Source organism: Apis cerana, linkage group LG11, assembly GCF_029169275.1.
Source record: "Apis cerana isolate GH-2021 linkage group LG11, AcerK_1.0, whole genome shotgun sequence".
Classification (NCBI taxonomy): Eukaryota; Metazoa; Arthropoda; class Insecta; order Hymenoptera; family Apidae; genus Apis; species Apis cerana.
In genome coordinates this window covers 6827293-6846094 of record NC_083862.1, presented here as the reverse complement: position 1 = coordinate 6846094, position 18802 = coordinate 6827293, and the positions used below count along the sequence as shown (strand labels likewise).

The following is an 18802-nucleotide window of genomic DNA, read 5'->3' as shown; positions in this document are numbered from 1 at the left end:
AGTCGTATTTTCTGTTAACTGCGAGCACGTATGCTCTTGCCAGCGTTTTTGTGAAATTCTTGCCCAGTTTGACATCTATCTGGATCAAAATTGGCAAGCCCGTTTCCTGAATTTGACAAACTTTGCTTGGAATATATTCTGGAAGTGGAGGGCGAGGGCGCGTGGCCATTATCAGGGATTTGCTTGTGGGTACCCGTGGCGAGGTGAGACGTCGAGAGGTGGCGAAAGGCGTCCCCCCCTGCGTCGGGACGCGCGTCTCCCTGTATACGAGACGGCCTAGGGCCGACGAAGCGAGATGCCAGAACCGCCGACGGCACCGTACACCACGTGAGTTCACTTTTCGAGCTCTCTTGATTACCACTTCGGCCCTCTTAAACAGTTCTGTAAATCCCCTTACCCCGAATCCCGAGGAACCTCCATCTTGTAGCCTCTTGTCCTCGTTCTACGAGTCACGATAATTGACGCGTCATATGCTTGAGACACCAGAAGATGGTGCCCGTGAACCCTCTCTTAAATACGAGAGGATATACGGCGAGTCCTGGCAAATGTGGAAGCACAACTGCGTACTCATTCAAGCTGCTGGTACGCTAACATTTTAGTATTTCATTATCAATCTTTGCTGTTTTAAAAAGATGGTATCGGATGACTCACCCTTTCCCGCTCACTTGACAAAAAACTCTTAAATATCTATGAGGTTAAATTAACTACTTTCTTTTTTCTTTAACATATCGATACTTTCTTTACTATATTAACCTAACATTTGAGCATTATATAATAATAAGTATCCGCCCAATGATGTTCTGAGTTCATTGTATTCAGAAAGAGTTATTTCGCTTATTAATATTAAACCAATTGATTTCGAGGTTAAATCATAAGATTTATTTTACTAGACAATTCCAACGGTACAAAGGGCAATATAGTTATTTTACTATATATAAATATATATAATTATATATTATATTTTTTTCTATAACAATATTAATTTCAATATTAATTTTTATTTTATAATTAATGAATATATATTATTAGATTTTATTTAAATATTTGTATAAAATATCAATAATAAAAAATAACTTTAATTAAATTATTTTACAGGATGAAAAATGAAATATATCAAAAACATTTAATTAGCATCCTTCAGTGAATAAAAATGAATAGTGAGCAGCATGCATTGCCAGCGACTACGCAGGCACAACAAGAGGTAAGAATATTTTCAATATAGGCTATTTACCAAACTACAAATGCGCAACTAATATGTCAAACAGTTATAGTTTAAAAATACTATGAAATAAATTTGAAGTTTACATTCATTAAAAAATTCTTATAAATTTTAAATTTAAATTTATAAATCTTTCAACAATTATGTATATATATGTATATATATATATATATATATATATATATACACACACACACGATATTTTTTATTTTAATGCATTAATTTTTTTTATAGTATTTGTTACTATTTTTGTTTATAATTTTTATTTATGTCTGCTTATTTTTTTTGTGCAATTTTATATAATGTATGATTATTTGTGTTTGGCACTAGAAATCAAAATTATATGTTGATAATAAAATATTATATAAAATTTGTGATATTTTCTTTCTGAACTTAACTGCTTGTAGTAAATTTGTAAATGAAGTAGCTTTTGCTTGAATATTTTATATTTATCAGCTTGTTCTTTTTGCAATAAATATTTATAAAACATATTTTTTATATCAAAGAAAATAAATCTCTATAAATAATATGATGCATTTATGATATTTTATAATTATATTTATTATGCTAATAATGTTAGATATATAAAAAAATATATAAATTTTTAACATTTAAAATTAGAAATAATAAATATTAGATTAAAATATTTAGATTTAATTTTAATTTTTGTTAAAATATAAATTTTATTTATAAGAATGGAAAATTGGCTATGGTTGCACGAATTTAATTTAATTTATAGCTTTTGTAATGCTGAAAATGAATTTAGAAATTAGCGCATTTGTCGATTGGATTTAAGCCTGGTGCATGCTATTGCATGCTCTATCAATGTTGTACAAATGTTTGAATGTATATCGGTAGGATGTAAACGCGGGTCAAAGTGGTCGTCCTTCATACCCAGGTGGTTTGGCTACAGCAACCAGTCTTGGCAATGTAGGGAGTACCCCGCATTCATCCGCGGACCTGCGTGTAGGTACAGCTGTAGCGTTAGCCTCCTCGGTAGCTAAATATTGGGTCCTCACCAATCTCTTTCCTGGACCGCTACCTCAGGTCTCAGTCTATCATCATTCCCACCACAACTCCTCACATAGGAGTAGTGGAAGTGGAGAGGCATCTTCCAAAGAACCAACCTCTTCATTGAATCAAGAAATGGCGTTGACTTCCAATTCGCATCATCAGTCAACACCTACACATCATCATCATCAATCTTCAGTTAGCAGTAGCAGTCATCATAGTTCTTTACAACCAAATCCACAGGTTTGTTTTCTTAGAGATATGTGATGACTAGTTATTGAGTGTAGCTTATAAATGACCCAGGTTTAGTATCTGCATTTGCAGGAGTGTGGTAATATACTGTGATATACTATAATACTATAAGTGTGAGTAGAAAGTAAAATTGCTTGTAATACATAATAATATATGGAATGCTTGCACATTTATAATTTAAAATATTGCTTTTATATTATATTTTTTTTTATATTATTTTTTCTTTTTAATATTTCATATATAATTATATGCTAATTGTATTATAAATATGTATGTACACACACACACACACACAAAATACTGATACTATTTTCAGTTGCATTTGTTATTTAATTTATTATTTAATTTATAAAATGAAAAGAATATAAATAAAAAATATATTTTATTATTAATTTAATGATATTTTAAACTTATCTAATTGTTTATTTATATAAAAAAAATATTATAATATTTTTTATTTGTATTTTATTTAGCAGATACCAGTTTCTCTACCAGGCCTTAATTTAGACGGAGCACATATACCTGCCAGTGTCAGTCATTTACAGGCAGCACATGCACAAATGCAACAACAAATGCAGGCAGCCCAACAACAACAGCTGCATCAGCAGCAACAACCTCAACAACAACAACAGCAACAGCAATCTCATCATCAAATACAAAATCATCAAAATGCTCAGAATAGTGGACCAACTGCACATAATCAAAACGCACAGAGAGATGATAATAAAGTGAAAGATGAAGGTGGAAGTTGCACAACTGAACGTTGCAGTGATAATCAAGTTCACTGTCAAGTTCAATGTGATCTCCAATTACAAACGTCTCAAGATTTGCAACAAAGCCTTATGCAACAACAACAGCAACAGCAACAAATTGGTGTGAATATAAGTGGAAATTCATCAAGTGAAGGTGGAAGTCAAAATAATACAGAAAAGCCTGAGAAAGAAAAAGAGCTACGTCAATTAAACATGACGCAGTATGTTCATACAATTTATATATATATTAAATTCAATAATTTTTATAGTTTGATAAACGATTATAATTTTTATGTAGATTCCAAGTGCCAGATTTAAAACCAGGAGGTCATATGATGGATGTAAGAACAGCTGATGGTTCAGTTGTAAAAATTAGTGCTGGAAATGAACAGGATTTAGCAAAAACGCTTGGTGTTGAAATGGTGCAAAATATGTATAAGGTGAGAAATAAAATATTGTAAAATATAGAACATATTTTATATACACAATTTTTATTATTTTCTACAGGTAAATGTTGAGGATATTAATCAACTTTTAGCATATCATGAAGTATTTGGGAAACTACAAAGTGAAATAGCAGCCGGTACAACCTTAGTTGGAAGTACAGTTCCTACCCAAACAGTTACCACTATACAAAATGGAACTCCAATTGTGCAACAAGTTCAATTAAATAAGTTCGATATTAAATCAAGTGATGGTGAAGCTACACCAGGACCAAGCGCTTCACCTGTATCAGTTGGGAGTCATGCATGTGAAATATGTGGAAAAATTTTTCAATTTCGCTATCAACTTATTGTTCATCGTCGATATCATACAGAAAGGAAACCTTTTACTTGTCAGGTATGTAATAAATATTTTTAACTTATTTTGTTTTATTTAATTTTTATTAAATAGAGACAATTTAAAATTCTTTGAAATTTTTAGGTGTGTGGGAAAGCCTTTTTAAATGCAAATGATTTAACACGACATGGAAAGTGTCACTTAGGTGGATCTATGTTTACTTGTACAGTTTGTTTTCATGTGTTTGCAAATGCACCATCTTTGGAACGTCACATGAAACGACATGCTACCGATAAACCGTATAATTGTACCGTATGTGGAAAAAGTTTTGCAAGAAAAGAACATTTAGATAATCATACACGTTGTCATACTGGAGAAACACCTTACAGGTAAATTTATTTTATTTTATTGAAATTCATATAAATTAATAAAAATAATTATAAAAAATAAATTTAAAATATTTTTGTTATTTTAACATTTTGAATTATTTATTTTATTTATTTTAACATTTTTAATTTAAATTTAATTTTAATTTAATTTAAATAGGTAATTTATCATATTTTTATTGATATTTAATCTTAAATATTAATATTATAATTTTTAACAATATATAGTATGTTAATATTATTAATAATATTTGAAAAACATTTAGAGAATTGATTTCAGAGATTGAAACAAACATAAAAATTTGAATTATTATTTATTAAATTAATATAATTAATTTAATAATTAATTTACATTTATGTTAAATAAAAACAGACACGTGGAATATTAATATGATAAAAATAGATCTATTTCGTTCTATTTTATCTAATGCATAATCTATTCATTTAATGCAAAATTCAATTATTTATAATTTATTATTTATAATTTAATAAATAAATCTTAATCACTATTTTTATAATCAACTTTTTGCATATGTTTAGCCTTTAGAATTCAATTATAAATATAAATGCATGCGAGCACAATTTTTAATTATTTATTTAAATAGAAATAAAATTGAAATTATTTTATATTTATATTTTATAGATGCCAATATTGTTCAAAAACATTTACTAGAAAAGAACATATGGTAAATCATGTTCGTAAACATACGGGTGAAACTCCTCATCGATGTGACATTTGTAAAAAGAGTTTTACTCGTAAAGAACATTTTATGAATCATGTTATGTGGCATACAGGAGAAACTCCTCATCATTGTCAAGCTTGTGGCAAAAAATATACACGTAAAGAACATCTCGCAAATCATATGCGTTCACATACCAATGATACACCATTTCGCTGTGAAATATGCGGTAAGTATTTTATTTTTTTAATAATTTCAAATATTACATATACATATATCATACATCATATATATACGTACATATACATATATACATATATACACTATTTACATATAATTTCTTATATATTATAATTTATATTTCAATAAATATTTTATATGCTATGCATAAAAAGTCATTAAAATAATTTTGACAATATATTTTTTTAAATTTCAAGGTCATTTTTATTATTTTAAATTTTATATTATATATCATAAAATTTATTTAAAATATTAATCATTAATAATAATATAATTTTTATTTTTAACATTTTTGATAAAATTTTGATTTTTTATTTTACCATATATTATGGTCAAAAAGTAATAATATTATTCTATGAAAATAAATATAAAAAATAAAAATTAATATAAAATCTTTAATATCTAAAACTTGTTAATTTTGTTAAATTTTTATATGAATTTTGTTTAATTTAATCAAAATTTAAAATCTTTTAATAAAATGATCTTGAAATTTTTATAATGATATGAAAAAAGATAAATATTATGTATTTGTGAAATTCAAATTTTTTTTAGCAATTTTTCAATAAATAAATATAAAAATATTAATTAAAAATATAGATTATCCAATGTATAGCTTTATTTTATAAAATGAAATTTAATACAGAACAAAATTTAAAATTCGAATATTCATTTTAATATGATATATATCAAATATATAATATATATCAAAATTTTCTCAAAATATAAAATATATATTATATTATGTATAAATGATTAAATTCTGAGAAAATTCTTTTAAAATAATAACTCTTATTATAAAAAAATTGATTATAGAACTATTTTTACTATTACTTAATAGATATTCAAAAATATTCAAAAAAATTTAATTTATTCATTTTAAAAATTTACTAATTAAAAATAGTTATTAAAAAAATAATCTATATATAAAATGATAATATTAAATTGATCAATATTATTATTATATAATATAATTATATAACATTTTTTTTTTTAATCGAAACACAATAATGGGGCGATTCCAAAACATTTTTAAAATTAATGATAAAGAATTATATAGAATGTAATATTTTTAGTTAAATTTTATTTTTACTTCAAAAACATCTGTCACACATACTATGATATATCACACATAATGGAATGAGTTTATAATATGCATGAAAATAATTTTTGATTTTATTTCTTTAATATTGTATTTATTATAATTAAGGTAAGTTCCAAATTCAAATATTGATTGATAATTAATATTTTAATATTTAAAGAATTATTTTATTATCGTGTGAATATAGATATTAAAGAAATATCAATTTAATAGAATAATATTAATATATAAAATGATAATATTAAATATATAAAATATTTTAATAACGAATAATTGAAATATTTATATATCTTTTTTTATGTTTTTCATTTAAAATTAATTATATTTCTTATGCATTTGATTTGTTAGATTTTTTAAGAATATTAAAAAATAAATGATAAGAATATATAGTAAATATTCAAAAATAAATAGTGAAAAAATATTATATTAAAGTATATTAAAAAAAGAAATAATAAAATAATATTCTTTAAAATCCTATATTTAAATTTCTATCTATGTTTTTAATGTAGTATAATATTAATAATTCATAAATAAAAATGCACATATTTATAATTCATAAATAAAATGCATATAATTGCGCAGATAAAATTTCTACATTTAAAAATAAGATAATAATATTTTTTCATTTAAAACTTTGTTTTGAGTAAATTGTGTGAAAATTTTTCAAATTAACTAACTATGAATTTAATTAATTCTGGATACATATGGAAACGTGTATTATATATATGTAATATTTGGAATAAAATTTCATTTCAAAATTGATTTTTGAGGAAATTAAATTTAAAAATTCAAAAATAATATATTAAATATATTAAAAAAATAATATTTTATACAAGTATATTATACAAATATTGATTAACATTTAATTTCAATTTTTTTGAAAAAAATTTGAATAAAATTTTTTTATTTTTTAATTTTTTTATTCTGCATTTATTACTTATTTAGGATATAAAATAATTAATCAATTAATAATTCTCTCATATTTAATTAAGAATTTTTGTTTTTTTATTTTTTTTATTTTTTTATTTATTTTTTTTTTTTTTTACATTTAATAAATTTTCAAATTTACTTTTAAGGAAAAACAATAAAAAAAATATTAAATCTTTTTTTGACATTTTCCTTCATATAAAATCACTCTTCATCTTGTCTGTTTTAACCATTCTTATGCAATTATTCATATTAATATTCAGATATTATCTTATTATCTTTTTTTTTTATGGGAAAGAATTATTTAAATATCTTATTGCCTATAATATATGAAAATATGAATCAATAATTATAAATACATTAATAAATTTATAAATATATTAATAAATTTTTAGATATTTATACAACAGATTTTAAAGAGAAAAATATTATATAAAAAAATTTTTTTAATCGCAAAATATTTAAATATAGTTATCAAAAAAATAAAATTCATATTTTTTTTATAAATTTTACAAACAAGTATTTCTTTGTCATAAAATATTTATAGTATTTTGAAAATATAATACAAACTTGTTTAAATTCTATTTTACAAATAAATATCATTATTATAACAAAAATTGTTTATATATTTATAAACTTAAATAGTTTACATATTTTACAATATAATAGTTTACAATATAATAGTTTATATATTTCATAAGCAGTATAATATCATGTAAATTAATGTTGATAAATGTTGTATATAATAATATTGAAAATATTATTGAATATTTATTATTAATTTAATTTTTTAATTTGTTTTGCAATTAAATATAAAAATATTAAAAAAATAAAAAATTTGAAAAAATGATTGCCCATATTTATCTATCTTTTGTCATAGGTCGCGAATTCTTTTACAGAAACGACTTTTTAACGACCTTCGAATTATCAGCATGTTTTAGTCGACTTATATTATTTTTTTTAGTATCCGTTACTATCAGTGATGGGTTATTTGCCGCCATACGTCTACACTTTATCACATACTTCGATGTCATGATTTATTTTGTAAATCTAAGCGGTTGGTATTGCAAACAAAATTTCGTCAACAAGATTCAATTTTATTTTCTTGAATTTCATAAACTTTTCAAATTTTCCTTTATTTTCGATCATAATCTTTTTAATCAATCAATTAATTAATAGTAATTTAAACACATTAATTCAATTTATATTCAAATTTAAATATATTAAGATTTTCTTCGAGAATTTGAATATTATATATGTGTATATATATATATATATATTATTAGAGTTTTATATATATTTTTTAAATCAAATCTGGAATTTTATTATTATAGCATCATAATTTGATTTACAAAAATTAAAAAAATATTTGTTAAATATAACTATTTACTGTTAAAATGCTGATTTCTGAAAATTAGTCATTATCCTTGATAATGATTATGACAAAATTCAATAATTAACAAAGGATAATTATTCATTTTTTTTTCTTTTTTATATCTTTTTTGATATGTTATAATTTAATACTTCAATTTATTGTAATATTAAGATTTTATTATGAATAAAAAATATCTTAAATTTCGAATGATATTTTGTATATTTAATTTTTTAAAGATATTTCTAATATGAGAATAATAAATTTTCTGTGTCCCATATATTATGTATAATCATTTTATTTTATATTTATTAAAAATATAAAAAATTGATTTATATATATATATTGTTGATATTCTATATTTTATTTTTAATTACATAATATTAAATTACAAAAAGAAAGTTTTTAATTCTTAAAAAAATAATTAAATATGCTACAGTATAAAAGCATATTATAAATATTATTTATAAGTATTTTTGGCATTATCTTTGTGTATGTAAATTTAATTAAAATATTCTTTTTAATCTTTTAATTTCAAAAATTAAATAATAAAAATTGTTTATTCATTTCATATAATTACAAAATAATATTTAAAAATTATTTAGTAATTTTTAACGATTTATTGATTTTTTATTGTAATTAATGTGTTTATAATTTCGTGATTATTTCATAATTTATAATCTTGAGATATTATAGAAAATTATAAATAGTATAATACCTTAATTTAATATTTATCATACTTTATAATAGTAATTCCATCATTTTTTCCATTTTTTTTGCATGATTAATTGTATAAAATCACTCCTGTTATTCTTCAAAGTTCATTTCTTTTTCAATCCATTGATCTTTGTAAAATTATTACTAGATAAAACACCAGCCAAAACATATGCTAAATTTTGAAAATATCGTTCATAAGTCAGTTATTTTAAATAAAAATTGAATATTTTATACTCTTGTTCTAAAATTCCTTTTTTCGAAATAAAATATACATAACGAATATATAGATAGATAATAAAGACTTTTCACGATAATATGTGCTTTTTTTATTCACGTTTCATCATATATTCTTTGAATCTCAATTGCAAACTCTGCAATTTTTAATTTTGTAATGCTGTGATTTACAAATCCTATTTTTAAGAAATTATTATATATTCAATTTAATTACATAAATTATACATACTCCGTTCTTTATCCATTTTTATTTATCATTCTCTCGCATTGATTATTTTATATTTTCATTCGCTTAAATTCACGTGTATTCATTTTTATTTTCGCATAATTCATCTTCCCATATTTATTTAAATTTATAATATTTTTTTATATATTTTTCACTAAAACATTTTTAGTAAAATATAAAGATAGCGCCAATTGCAATATTCAGAAACAACAGTTATTGTAACAATTTTTAATTATGTAAAATTAAATAAAATAGAGAAGAACATAATTCTTTTGTTTATCTCTAATGTTTTTATCGTTTAGATCGGTAAAATTTTGTCATAATACTAAAGAATTAATCATCTTGGAATCGTCCCATATATGTATGTACATATTATATATTTATATATTTAAAAGTTTAATTACAGTCTGATTTTGTATTACAGTTTAATCAAAACATTCGTGTTTTTTTTTCTTTTTTTTTTCTTTTTTTTTTCTTTTTTTTTTTTTTGGTTCTTTTATCGCTGCGAATACAGGTAAGTCGTTTACGAGAAAGGAGCACTTCACGAACCACATAATGTGGCATACGGGTGAGACGCCGCACCGCTGTGATTTCTGCTCGAAGACATTCACACGAAAGGAGCATCTTTTGAACCACGTTCGCCAGCACACGGGTGAGTCTCCACACCGATGCGGCTTCTGCTCCAAATCGTTCACCAGAAAGGAACACCTTGTTAACCACATCCGCCAACACACAGGTGAGAGCGGTTGGCAGATGTCCACTTCACGGACAACCGATTGTAATATTTGTCTCTAAGAATAGTAGTTTTATACGTGATTAGAAAAATCATATTTAGTTAAGAAACACGAAATTTAGGTTACTTACCATATTCACCATATTCATATAATAACGTATCATGTAACACATTATATCGAAAATTTGTTCGTGTATTCGTCTAAATCTAAATCAATCCATTGTCTAATGTCCTAATTGCATCGAGAAAAAAAAAAGATCGTTCAAGTGCATTTTGCTTTCAAACGCACAAGTACATGCATATAGAGTCACTCGATTTCGCTTCTACCCGATTTTTAGCTATGATTTGCATATTTGCATGAGAATAAAATAGACATTCGTTCGTGTACATATTTCTTTTCTATCTTTTTTTCTTTTTTTTTTTTCTTTTTTTCTTTTTTGCTTTTTGTTTTTCAATTTTTATATATTATAGAATCATATATAATATATATTATATATATAAAAATATATATAATAATATATCGGGAGATAATGCGTTTATCGTTCGTGCATAACAATTCACATTGTGTCTAACTAGCAATTAGCTTTGACCGATCACGATTATCCTATTTCATCATCGAATCCTATAGAGACATTTACTGTTCTGCCTAATACACCGCTCTCATACATGCTTTTTATTAACTATTTCAGAACCTTCTTGCTAAACAAAACGTTCTTATAATGCCTTTACGTTGCAGAGACATTTTTTATTACTTGACTTATTGTTATTATTATTTTTTTCCTTTCTTTTTTTATTTCTTTTTTTATATTTAAGATTTATGCATAGTTCCATTTTCATTTTCATTTCATTTCGTAGGTAATAAAATCTTAACAAAATTTAATTTAATATAAAAATATATATATAATCATATTATAAAATAACGGTTTATAATTCTTTCTTATTTCTTGTTATTTTTTAAGTATTCAAAGTTTTAACATCTTAAATATACTGTTATATGAATTTAATTTTTCATCGATGCAACGCATAAAAAAAAATATTAAATATTAATTTAGTATATTTTACTTTACATTTACTTATACTTTATATTACTATAAAAATAATTAAAATTAATTATGATAAAAATTTATTTTAGAAGAATAATTTTTTTATCTTTTATTTTTCATATTTATCTATAATTCTTGAAGAATTAAAAAATATTAATTAAATGGAAAATAATAAATTTTAAATAATTTATTTAATATTTTGATGATCTTAATATTCATGTACATTTTAATGACACAGATTTTTTTTAATATTTTAATACATATATTTCTATAAATTCAAAATACAATATTGATCAATGTATCAATGTATGTAAAAAATAGATGCAATGATAAGTAAACATTTGATATATTCTTATGCATAAGACAATAAAAATTTAACAATATATTTCAAAATAAATGAACATTATAATTTTTTTGTGCAATGTTATTAAAAAATATTATTAAAATATATAATTATATAATAGAAATAATCCATATAATTATATACATAGATATAATAAAATAAAAAAAAAAGATATATGTATTGAAGTAAAGATAATCCAATTTTAATTAATGTTATTGTTAAATATATATATATCTAAATATTTTTATCTATATGTTGCATCGAGGAAAATTGATTGAATCGCATAAAATTAATCATAATTGGTTGAAAAAGTAAAAGTCGCGGTATTGTTGTTTAATGTTGCGCAGGAGAGACGCCTTTCCGCTGTCAGTACTGTCCGAAAGCATTTACGCGGAAGGATCATCTGGTGAACCATGTCAGGCAACACACGGGTGAGTCACCGCACAAGTGCCAGTATTGCACCAAATCCTTCACGAGGAAGGAACATTTGACAAATCACGTGCGTCAACACACAGGCGAATCGCCACATCGATGCCACTTCTGCTCCAAGTCATTTACTCGTAAGGAGCATTTGACGAATCATGTGCGAATCCATACTGGTGAATCACCACATAGGTGTGAATTCTGTCAGAGAACGTTCACCAGGAAAGAACATCTAAATAATCATCTCCGTCAACATACTGGAGATTCATCGCACTGTTGCAATGTATGCTCGAAACCATTTACAAGAAAGGTAGGTTCCGATTATGGATGTGTATTTATTCTAGATGAATAAAATATAAAATCTATTTGAAAAAAATATATAGAAAATAAAATAAAATTTGTTCATATAAAGTTTTGTTTTCGAGGAAATTTACTTTAAATAATTGTTTGATAAGTGTAAATATAATTATATTATGTTTTAATATAGTAAACTTTACTGTATATTTATATTTGTATTTATTATTCAAGTAATATTTATACTTATTATTTTTTAATACTTATTTATTATTATTGAAAAAATAAAAAAAATAAATATTGGAATAGATTAAATATTAAAATGTTAAATTGCATTCTCACAGAAACAAAGAAGGATTTTTTTTTGATAATTTTCTTATGTTACGTAAAATATGGAACTTTATTTAAAAATTTATATGTGATCTTATAGCGGATTTTTGAAATAATTATAAAATAATTATCATCATATATATGTTCTTTAATATGTTCCTTCATGCAAATATATTTTCATATTTTTAATGTACATACTTATAAGTAAAATGTTCAAAATAGTAACATAAAATGTTTTATTTATTATATGTTTTATTAATTATATAATTAATAGAAGTGTAGAAAATATGAATATTCGATGAATGATAAATATTTAAAGAATACAATGTTTTAAAGATATTTTAAAAATTGTTAATAAAACATGCTTCATTCAATTCATGTCTTCGATTTTCTGATATCTAAATTTATTCAAAATCATATTTTTTATTTCTTCTTTATTTCATGTTTGATATCGATAAATGCTATAATTCTAAAAAATAAATTTTTTTAATTATCATTCATTAAATATCATTCATTATCATTGATTTGCGTTTACTTGCTGACAAAAAATGCAGTTTTGAAATCGAAATAAAATCCAAATGTTATTACATTACTTTAACGTAATATTTTTAAAAATTTATGTTTTCTAGAAAAATTTGGAAATAAGTTTCTCGTTACTCTTTTAATGAAAACATAGTTTTAAATTTCACTCTATTTTATTGTCATAATACGATAAATATTATCACAATCTCATCAAAATATTTTAAATTTTTTGTTACAGGAACATCTCGTAAATCATATGCGATGTCATACTGGTGAACGTCCGTTTGTATGCACAGAATGTGGCAAAAGTTTCCCCTTAAAGGGTAATTTACTTTTCCATATGCGTTCGCACAATAAAGGCAGTAATGCCGAGAGGCCATTTCGTTGCGATCTTTGCCCAAAAGACTTTATGTGCAAAGGGCATTTAGTATCTCATAGACGATCGCATTCGGATGAACGACCGCATAGCTGTCCAGATTGCGGAAAAACATTTGTTGAAAAGGGCAATATGCTTAGACATTTGAGAAAACACGCGGCAGAAGGACCACCAACTCAAGTTAGTACTCCCTCTGCAATTCCTCAATCTGGTGTTTTGCCGATTCCGGCAGCAGCAGTTCTTGTCGGCCATCCTTTGGCGCCACCCGCACCACCTGTAGTACCGCAACACACTGTAGTTGTGCCTACTCCACCAGGTGTATTGACCTCCTATTAAACCAAATCAAGAGAGCAAGCATGTAAAGGAAAAACAAAAAAAAAGCATTTTTCATAAGAAGAAGAAAAAGTGAGTGTATACATGATGAATGTCTGTGTTTGTTGATCAATGAAAGTGCACCGTTTGACTGTTTTCTTTTTTTTTTTCTTTCTTTTTCTTTTTCTTGTTCAACTGTTTTTCTCCAAAACAGAAGAAGAAAAAGACTATTGAAACTTGCAGTTTCTACGGGCACGAAAGTGAGTTGATTGATAAAGTGTTGTTATGCGATAGAAAGATCGTTATGAATCGTGACTACAGCGTCCCATTGTTCACGTTTCAAACGTTTTTATCGCAATACTCGTCTGTTGCTAAATACAGAAAAAACGAGAGAAAGATTTATATGAACTTCATCAGTTTTGAAGAATTAATCGTGCTGCTACGAACAATAGCAGTGTATTATCCAAAGTTTGAATTTTTTTTGTTTTTGTTTTTTTTCCTCCTTTCTTTTGTATAATAAATATAATAGATCTTTTATGAAGAGAAAGAATATTCATTATGTGTTATCGAATTCCGCGCGTTGAATGTCGTTGCGTTGGAATCGATGCTCGGGTCTTTGCGATTCGATAATGGGCACACGTAACTTTGCTATTAATTCGAATATAATTAAAACTAACTGCGGTAAGATATAACGCTGTATTAGTTTTATACAATAATTTCGTGTAAAGAAGAGAGAAACAAAAAGGAAAAAGTAACGAAATTAATGTATTTACTAGTTAAAAAAAAAATAAAATTCAGCGTGATAATGTAATATACGATATACCTCTGAGAGATTGTATAATCGTAATTTAAAAGATTTATCGGGTAGTTTGCTTGGAGTACAAAGTGTATTTGTGATTCAAATTATGTGCAGTTTTCTATACTTTCTGTTAAATTAAATATCTCGTATATTTTATAAAAAATTTTTTTATTTATATAAAAAATCGTTATTGGAAATGATTCTAAAATTATATTTACATCTGCCACTTTATTCAGTATCATTAATCATTTTGCATTAAAATACATTTTGTACTATTACTTCCATAAAGCAAAAATTGGCTAATTTCGTTAAATATGGAGTGGTATTTCTTATTTCTAATTATAGATATCTTTAAGATTACAATTCTGAAAAAGATTTTTTTTTTTCTATTTTAAACAAAAAGCATTATAAGTTTGCTTTTTCTATATATTTATCTCTAGAAATAGAGAAACATTTCTATACAAAATCTAATATCATAATAATAAATATATCATTTTATTATTTCTGTAAAAAGAATTCTACGTAAACGTGAAAAAGATAACAATATATTATAATAATTGATATTCGATTTATTTAAATATCTGTGTTTACTTATTTGGCGTGTAGTTTTCTTTAATAAAAAAAATTATATTTAAAAGAACTTTAAAAATACTTTAAAAAAACGATTGATTAATATGGATTCTTTTATTAAAACGGATCCAGATATCGAATTAAAATATCGTGTCAATTGTCCGTTTTAAGTATAGTCAATTGTTTTCTCTTTTTTTTTTTTTTAACTCTTCTTGTTTAATTATAATTATCGTAATCGAGTGCAATATATTTTTGCGAATTTCACTAAAGCGTTTATCCGCAGCAAATACCAAGTTTTAATACATCAGATCTTAAGTAATAAAAGAAATAAACGAAAAAAATAAATAAAGAATCAGATGATAGCAATTCAATACTTTTTTATATATAAATATAGGGACAAATTTTGATCATTTTGATTTTTTAAATTAATTTTAAATGTTTAACGAGATTTACGTTTCACTTTTGAAAAAGAAAAATATTATTGTCTCTAGCGATCTTGTAAGGCCATGTATTTCATATTTACATATTAAGGGTAAAAAATAAAAATATTGTAAGCTTGGTTTTGCGACAATGTTGTTTAATGCTTTAAGTTACCTGAATATATCGTATATATTTGAAAGATCATTTGACACCAAATTTTTAAAATGTAAAACAAAAAAAAGTTAAAAAAAAATCTTACAATTGCATATTAACGATTGTTGCATTATCAAGCTTATTCTACTTATGTATAATATTATAATGATAACAACTACTGAAATATAGACATGAAAAAGATGATAAATTTATTAACGCGCGTGCATGCGTCACATGGAGTTAAATGTACGATATCGTTCATCACTCCGTAGAAATCTAGATTAATATATTACGATAAATATATCTAAGTATATCCAAACAATTAGATATTACGTACTATTTAAAAAAAAAAACAAGAAAGAAAAAAATAATGAGGGAAAAATTAATGAATATTACAGGGTCACTTTATCAGTGACACACAAAATATATGTCACATATGGAGCATAAAATTTTCATATTATATTCGTAGAAAAAGAAAAAGAGATATATAAAGAAAATGAGAAATGGTAATAGAAAGGAAACGTATAAAATATGCGTTGTGCAAAGATACATCTAGAGAGGAGAAACAAATATATATATGTATAATATATATTGCTCATGCGTATATACATTATGTATATATATGTTGTACACGACATGAATATGAAAAAGAGATGAAAATTATGATGCCGTACCGAAAACACTTGATACAAGTAATTTTTCCAACAATACATGTAAAGAATTCCTCTACAATTTATTTGTGGCATCGTTCCTTGTAATTTGCTAAAAAATCTTACAAGGAATAAATAGAAATAATGTTTATATGAATAATTATTATTATCTTATTATTATTGATAATATTATTATTATTATTATTATTATTATTATTATTATTATTATTATTATTATTATTATATTGATAAAATTATACGTTACAAGAATAAAATTAACAGTTGGTTCATGCTTTTAAGAGATTTAGTTTCGTGCTTGTTCTAAAAATAGCAAGCAAATATCAGATCCAATCGTTCCCTTTGAATCAAAGCGACTTTATAAAATATATTAGTGAAATAGATGTTATTTTATTTTTTCACTAACAATCACGATTTGTTATTTTTGTGTATAATTTTTAATAAAATTTCTATCTAAATGATCTTATATTTCCTGATAGAGATAAAAATCATTTGAATGGAAACGCTTTGATTCAAAGTGAAGTATGATGGTGAAGGAAAAAATTCAAAATATGATTTACTTTAGATAGAATGAAATATGTATAGAATTTTATTATGCACCATTGTAATATTATGTATCCCAGTTGTGACACAATATACACTGGTGTTATGTTAAATGTGAATATTACGTGTTCTGTCTTATATGTAATAATTTCCCATGCTTTAATTCTATTTTAAATAAAATTTTTAGCATAAATCGATAATGTTGTGATAACGAGGATTTATAAATTCAAAATCAATCGATCAATATTTTATAGTAATTCTAAAAGATATAACATTCCTTTTGACACACATAAAATATACAATAAAATAATAATTAATATTATATAAATGTTACAACTAAGTGAAACAGCAAAATATCTTGTTGAAATAGAGAGAAGTTGAAATTCTCAACAAAAAATTAAAAATTTTAGTAATTGTTCAATTCAAAAAGAGACATCATAAATTCTTTTTTGCAGAAAGATTTTAAAATCAATTTCATTTTTTTAAACAGAATCATATAATTTACATTAATTAATTTATTTTAATTTAAATATTTCGCTTATTATTAGAATTCGAAAACTGAAAAGATACATTGCATTTCACAGTTAAACATATATTAAATAATAGAAAATATGAGCAATTCAATATATAAATAAGGTAGTAAAAACTTAAAACAAAAAAAACTATTTAAAATTAGTTCAGATTATTCTTTGATTTTTCTTCAAAAATTTATGAATGTTTTGATTGAAAACTTTTAATAATGCAAATTAAAATAACAAAGTAAAGTATTTAAATTAAATAAAATATTTTAAAAAATTTTACTTTATTATATTATATATTTCAGTTATAGAAAAATATAGTTATAATAGACTCAGTTCAAATTAGATAAAGATTAAGAAAACAAAAATAAAAATTACGTCACACAAAATATTAATAACAATTCGTAATAATAAATAAAATTATTAACGTTGTAGACAATATGTAAATATGTATATATTGAATATTATTTATAAAAATAACCGAACTATATTTTTTATATATATGAGTTCATTTTTATTTAAAAAATATATCATCATAATTATTTTTCTACTATATATAGTTAAAAAAATGGAAAGAAAATCTCAATTTTAAATTACAATTATAAAATTAAATTTAAATTAGATAATATTAAATAACAAAATATCGATAAATTATATTGTATCGGTTTTCTTGAATAAATAACATTGAAGAAATGTAGACTTTTTCAATCCAGTATAAGTTATTGGATAATTATAAATTAAACTCCGAGATTCTTCATTTTCATCATCAAATTTATGATTATTTTTACGTGCTGCACAAAGAACAATTTTAATTCAAATTAATTCTTAATTTTAGAAATAAGAAATAAAAATATTTAAAA

The 18802-nt window shown here is 23.5% G+C and overlaps 2 protein-coding genes across 22 annotated transcripts in view; one reads left to right on the top strand and one right to left on the bottom strand.

Moving 5' to 3' along the window:
* The first annotated feature begins 187 nt into the window (after positions 1-187).
* Positions 188-17543, top strand: LOC108000130 (zinc finger protein 271). Of its 21 annotated transcripts, none has more exons than XM_062081613.1 (13): positions 188-327; positions 1096-1201; positions 2078-2185; positions 2267-2473; positions 2959-3455; positions 3533-3674; positions 3742-4074; positions 4159-4403; positions 5044-5309; positions 10410-10631; positions 12362-12445; positions 12530-12747; positions 13822-17543. In XM_062081613.1, exons 2-13 carry the CDS (start codon positions 1151-1153, stop codon positions 14293-14295), a joined length of 2847 nt encoding a protein of 948 aa, XP_061937597.1. In that variant the 5' UTR covers positions 188-327; positions 1096-1150; the 3' UTR covers positions 14296-17543. The 21 variants fall into 21 exon arrangements, with proteins under 21 accessions (XP_061937597.1, XP_061937595.1, XP_061937592.1 ...); XM_062081611.1 differs by having other exon boundaries at positions 2956-3455; XM_062081612.1 differs by lacking the exon at positions 188-327 and adding an exon at positions 443-582 and having other exon boundaries at positions 2956-3455.
* Positions 14443-18802, bottom strand: part of LOC108000117 (chitobiosyldiphosphodolichol beta-mannosyltransferase) — a 19678-nt gene continuing 15318 nt past the window's right edge. Inside the window, exon 14 of the mRNA XM_062081622.1 lies at positions 14443-18733. Within this exon, the coding sequence (XP_061937606.1) occupies positions 18594-18733 (140 nt within the window). The 3' untranslated portion in view covers positions 14443-18593. The remainder of the gene's footprint in view (positions 18734-18802) is intronic.

Coding starts and splice junctions, on each gene's coding strand:
- LOC108000130 (XM_062081601.1), top strand. CDS start 1,151: ATGAATAGTGAGCAGCATGCATTGCCAGCGACTACGCAGGCACAACAA. Junction 4,404..5,043: donor ACTGGAGAAACACCTTACAG/GTAAATTTATTT, acceptor TATATTTTATAG/ATGCCAATATTGTTCAAAAA. Junction 5,310..10,409: donor ATTTCGCTGTGAAATATGCG/GTAAGTATTTTA, acceptor CTGCGAATACAG/GTAAGTCGTTTACGAGAAAG.